Raw genomic sequence first — 6,000 nt, 5'->3', positions numbered from 1 at the left:
AGGGATTGCGGCGTGACCATCCCCCCTGGGGGGTGATTTCTCGCTTTCTGTCTCTATGTCTCTCTCTGTCTGTCTGGCGAGCGCACGCGCCCTATAGCGAAAATCTCTCCAAAAAAAAAAAAAATGAGAGACGGTTGAGAAAGAGAAGAAAGGATTGGTAATGACAGAGGAGGAGGAGAAAGATGTGGAAGGCAGCCTGTAAGATAGTCCCCTATCTGATTTTTATACCTTTGGGTGATCCCTCCCTTTGAGTATGGTCGACTTACACTTACTTAATACGAGCAGGACATGGCAGAAGCGATGGGAAGTCACTTCCAGTATCAGGTTATCAAAAGACTGTGGCTTCCATCTGGGGCACTTTCTTTCTTTGGCTCTTGCTTACTCTCTCTTAAGGAAGTCAGTTACCATGTTTCCAGCCGCCCCATGGAAAGGCCGTATGTCAAGGAACTGAAGTCTCTGGCTAACAGCTGATGAAGACAGGAGTCTGTCAACTGCCTCGAGAGTCAGCTTGGAGGCAGATGGTCCCCAGTCAGGCCTCGAGATGACCGGAGCCCTAGCTGACACCTTGTGAGAGACTCTGAGCTGGAGCATGATTCCTGACCCGCAGACACGGACGTAACAAATACTTCTCTGAAGCCATTATGTTTTGGGGTGATTTATTATGCAGTAATAGGTAACTAATACAGAATAGAAAGAAGGCGGAAAAGATTACGGAAGAGGGAGAGAAGGGGAGTGAGAACCAGCTGGGCCTCTCCTCTGAACACATGGGCCCAAACACAGTCATGCACAGACGTACCCTGTGTGGCCTTCAGAGCCTCCTCCGCGAAGTCCTCCTTCTTGTAATCAAACCCTGCTGCAGCTCCCAGCCTCTGGGCCATCTGGACATTCTCCTTGGAGCTCGTGGTCACCAGTGGGACGGCTTTGAGCAGCCTGGTCAGAAGGATGGCAGCCGTGCCCACCCCACCTGTGCCGGCATGGATGAGCACTGTCTCCCCCTCCTGTACGCCTCCTGTGGCAACAATCCAGGTGAGAGTATCCGAGCCGCAAAGACACCCGGGTGGGAAGGTGCAAGGTTGGCTTAAGGAACATGAACCATCTATGCACTGAGGATGTGGGGCCCTAGGGCCTGGGTCACAGAAGGCATCAAGTGGGAGGAGCCTCCAAAGTTTTAGAATAGAGGGAGCCTTGATCAGAGCTGGGCTTGTGGGCTGGCAGGTGGCATGATGGTTAAGGTGCTGGACTTCCACATGGTTGACTGCAGTTCGAGTCCTGGACTTGGCAGCTTGCTTTCTCGCTTTCTTTCACTCTCTGGTCAAATTAGAAAGTAATAATAATAGGGACCAGAAGTTGGCGTAATGGCTACGTCACTGGACTCCCATATAGTTGACCACAGTTTGAGTCCCGGACCAGGTGGCTTAGAATTACACCAGGTACATCTGTGTACATGCCCAAGATCCCGAGAGGAGAATGGAGGACAAGGGATTGCAGTGTGGCCATTCCCCCGGGGGGTGATTTCTCACTTTCTGTCTTTCTGTCTCTGTCCTTCTGGCGAGTGCACACTCCCTATAGCTAAACCACTCAAAAAAAAAAAGTAATAATAATAAGTAAATTCAATAAAATAATTCTTAAAAAAAAAAAAGAAGAGCTGAGCTTGTGTAAGATGAATCCAGCAGATGGAGGGAAGGCTAGGAGTCAGAACGGTCGAGGGAGGCCCGGTTGAGGGAGGCCCAGCCTGGTAACACAGTTGTAGCAAACTGAACTACAATGCTGGAAGCTCACCGTGGGTTCAGACTCCAGGGCAGGCTTGAAGACACTTGGCACAAGCCTGGGTGGATATTTACTTTGAGTCTATCCTCTGCCCACCCCTCCCTTAAAATTTATTTTATTTTTTGAGAGAGATATTTGGGCTGGGGAAAGAGGCTGGGGGAAGGGGGTCACGGTGGGATAAGACCCTGACGAGGCTGCTTCTTCTCCTATGTACAAGCACATGCTCCCATGAATAAAATAAGTACACAGAGAAAAAGAATTGTCTGCGGCCAGCCAGTGGCGTGGTGGTTAAGGGGCTGGATCCCACATGGCCAGTTTCATGGTTTAAGTCCTGGACCTGGTAGCTTGAAAAACATGCCAGACACGTGTGCATACATGCCCAAAATCCTGAGAGGAGAGTGGAGGAGAAGAGATCGTGACGTGGCCATCCCTCCCGGGGGCGACTTCCCATTTTCTCTCGTGGAGGAGAAGAGATCGTGACGTGGCCATCCCTCCAGGGGGTGACTTCTCATTTTCTCTCTCTATATATATCCTCTCTCTCTCTCTCTCTCTCTCTGGTGAGCGCCCTAGAGAAAAACTTTAAAAAAAGGAAAAAGAAAAGAACTGTCTGGGGAGTTCCTGGGAGGGAAAGTCCCCAAGCCAGATGTCTGGGCTGCTTGGATCCTTCTCTGCATAAGACAAATGGAATAAGAGTGTTTCCTCTACAGCCATGAGGTTCCTGAGCAAAGGAAGTGAGAGACCATTTCCTGGCCTCTGAGGACAGGGACTAGCAGCTGGAACTGCTCTGAGAACCGTCATTCCGCCTCACATGGGACATAAACACTGTTCGTGGTGTCTTCATGGGGGCACAGATAGGGTTCAGCCCTGGGATTAGAGGCCAAGTAGTGTGGGGTGTCAGTGAAGGCTCACAGGTGAGGGTTAGGGCAGTTGGATGCCTGGGCTGGGTCAGCAGTTAGCTTCAGGTGACAGGGCAGGGCTGGTAGGAGGACTGTCTGGGGTGAGGTGAGGGTCCTTACCCACGCAGTGTAGCAGCTGAAAGGCGGTGAGCCAGGCCTCTGGGACAGCTGCAGCCTGGGGCAGGCTCAGTCCCTCTGGGATAGGCATGAGGAGCCCTTCGGGAACAGTGACATACTGAGCTTGGCCCCCACCAGGCAGCAGAGCCATGGCCGAGTCTCCGATCTTCCAGTGCCCCTGGCAGCCAGGCCCCAGCTCTGCCACATGTCCAGAGGCCTCGAGTCCCAAAATGCTGCTGGCTCCTGGGGGTGGAGAGTATTGACCTTGTCTCTGTAAAGAGAGGGGTGCACATGAAAGGAACCAGTATAGCCCCTCTTGCTGGTGGTGGGAGAAGGTGGATATTTGCTTGGAGTCTATTCCCCAACCTTTACATTTATTTTACTTTTTGAGAGATATTTGCTATAGGGCGCATACACTCACCAGAGAGACAGAGAGACAGAGAGACAAAAGGGAGAAATCACCCCCCAGGGGGATGACCATGTCACAATCCCTTCTCCTCCATTCTCCTCTCGGAGAATGCACCTGCACCTGGCGTGAGTTTTAAGCTGCCAGGTCTGGGACTCGAAGCACGGTTGACCATATGAGAGTCCACGGCATAACCACGACGTCATCTGCTGGTCCCTCCCTCCTTTATTCATAACAGAGCACGTGCACACACGCGAGAGAGCGCGAGACCGAGAGTGATGAGCACCCCCACAGGGCCTGGTTACGCTGCGACCCCCTTCCTCCAGTCCTCCAGCCCACTGGACCTTGGGCACTCATGTGTGAGCTGGGTGTGTTTTTAGGTGGCCGGGGTGGGGATCTGAACCACAATCACCATGTGGGATCCGGCTTCCCTTGAGTAGCACATTATCGCTGTGCCGTGGGGTCAGCCTGCGAGTCTTTTTGTTTTCTAGGATAGGAAAAAATTCGGATGGTCTCTAAATAACAGTCCTTGTAGAAACAGCTACTCCATGGGACTTTTTCAGAGATGGTCACTCAGAACAGTCACTCCAGAGAGAGCCCGCCCATTCCCAGAGTCTCGGCTTACGCAGCTTCCTGGCTGCTATTCTCACTCTTCTCATCACTGGAAGAGAAACAAGAGTACCCATCTCCTTGGCTGCTTGTGAGGGTTAAGTAAGAGAGTCTATAGCACAGTGCCAGGCACACCTTTCTATAGGCTCCTTCTTCTTCTCCCTTTCTTTTTTAAGAGAGATGTTTGCTATAGGGCACATGTGCTCACTGGAGAGACAGACAGAGAGAGAGAGAAAGTGAGAAATCACCCCCCCCACCCCCGCCTCAGGATGGCCACATTTCAATCCTTTCTCCTCCATTCTCCTCTCGGGATTTTGGGCACACATGCACTTGCGCCCAACATGTTTCAAGCTTCCAGGCCTGGGACTCAAACCACGGTCAGTCATATGGGAGTCCAGGGCCTTCACCACATACTACCTCCTGGCCTCTATAGGTTCCTTCTTAGCTAATGTCCAGGCAGACTCTCCCAGCATGGCCCATGGTGGGCTATAATAGGAGATGACCTTGGCAGCTTAGTGAGGCCATGACGGTGGATGCTGGAGTTCCTCTCCTGAGTCTAATACAGGCGTCAGCACCCCAAACGACTCACCTGTCACCCGGCCCAGCTCCACCCAGCTCCCTCCATCTCGGGCCAGTCCCCAGTCCCAGCAGTTCTGGCTGGCTTTGTCCCCCTCCTCAACCCCACAAGGCTGGTACCTGGAGTAAGTCCGCCCGATTCAGGGCACTGGCCACCACCTTCAGGAGGACCTCACCCTCCCTGGGGTGTGGCCTGGCCACCTCCTTCACGTAGAGATTCTCTGGTCCTCCTGGCTTGTCAAAGTGCACAGCTAACATTTTGTCTGAGGACACAGGAATAGGAGGATGAGATGAGGTGTGAAAACGGACAGATCCCAAAGCAGGAGCCCCTGAGCCCACTGCGCTCCACCTGCCAACATCTCACTCCTACTCCTCCCTGCTCTGGCCGCCTGTCCAGCTGCTCTCAACCCCCAGCCACAGAGGGACTAGTGCAGTCGGCTTCGGAATGAAAGAAATCAGGATTCAAGTCTTAAGCAAGAGTAGGGCTAAAATACACACTGTGCTGTCCAAGGCTTTGCCGATAGTCCCTTTGCCCCAAAGATTAACCTGCCTTCCCAGAGGCTGGTGGTGATGTGACCAGGGACACCCAGGACTGGGAGGGAAGAAAGGGGAAGCATACCTGAAGCCATCCTGCCAGGAGTGTTTCTCTCTCTCTCTCTCTCTCTCTCTCTCTCTCTCGTTAGGGCTGGGCTGCCTGGGCTTAACCTCCAGCCTGGGGTGCAGCCTGCCGCTGCAGGCTTGGCTCAGGGAAGGGCTATTTATGTTCCGGGTGGGAGGGATCGGGCGGGTCCATTGCCTGTGATGTGGGTGTGCTCTGTTTGTTCATTTAATAATTAAATTATCCAAATGACTTTATAATGTTATATAAGTTTGGTCCCTAAGGTAAACAACCTTCCCCACCCCCCCAAACAAGACTGAGATGACCCCTTCTCTTCCCTGTCCAGAGGCTGACAGCGCTGTGGTCCCACACCCCTGTAGGAAGCTGCTTCATCCCAGAGCAAGAGGATAGGGGGCGCAGCAGCTTTCCCTTCCTGTTTGGGAGGATGGGGTCATGTCTCTGTCCTTGTGGGGCGGGGGCAGTACAGCCTTTGGGGGAGGGCAAAGAATGCGAAGGGTCAGGGAATCCAAAGGACCCCAAAGGTAGCCCTGGAGGCCCTGGGTGTCCGATGGGAGAGTGTCTCAGGCTGGGGGACAGGTCACAAGGCAAAGATGTGACTGTGCTCACTTGAGCCTCACAAGACCCTGGAAGAGGCAGGGTGAGTTCTACTTTCAGGTGGGGAAACTGACTCAGAGGTTTTGGGTCACAGAGCTGGGCCATGGCAGAGCAGCCACTAGAATCCAATCCCTCTAGGCTAGAGCCTACAAGAGGGGCTGTCTCTTGCCCACACCCACCCGAAGGCTTCCTCGATGGAGGAAGGTAAAGGGCCACAAGGGAAGAGAAGGAAGCTGATGGAGGAGCTGGTCTTCCGGGCAGGAGCCAAGAGGATTGCCAGAAAGTAGTGGGGGGAGGGGGGCGGGCGAATGAGGTTTCCCTTTGTGTACAGTCTCGGTCTCCCAGTGCGCTGATCCCTCAGAAGGGCCAGTAATAGGTCTGTTGGAAATCCTGCAAGGGCCAGCCCATGGCCTGGT

The 6,000-nt window shown here is 53.3% G+C and overlaps 1 protein-coding gene across 1 annotated transcript in view; it reads right to left on the bottom strand.

The window, feature by feature from the left end:
- LOC102485324 (profilin-4) overlaps positions 1–6,000 on the bottom strand; it is a 31,854-nt gene that overhangs the window by 2,511 nt on the left and 23,343 nt on the right. The window contains exons 5-7 of the mRNA XM_006167652.2: positions 4,492–4,634; positions 2,784–3,051; positions 797–1,009 (exon numbers count right to left, since the gene is read on the bottom strand). Coding sequence (XP_006167714.1) covers positions 797–1,009; positions 2,784–3,051; positions 4,492–4,634 — 624 coding nt within the window. The remainder of the gene's footprint in view (positions 1–796; positions 1,010–2,783; positions 3,052–4,491; positions 4,635–6,000) is intronic.

This window comes from Tupaia chinensis, unplaced genomic scaffold, assembly GCF_000334495.1.
Source record: "Tupaia chinensis unplaced genomic scaffold, TupChi_1.0 Scaffold144952_1, whole genome shotgun sequence".
NCBI classification, from domain to species: domain Eukaryota; kingdom Metazoa; phylum Chordata; class Mammalia; order Scandentia; family Tupaiidae; genus Tupaia; species Tupaia belangeri.
The sequence above is the reverse complement of the archived record's forward strand: the minus strand, read 5'-3'. Positions and strand labels throughout refer to the sequence as shown.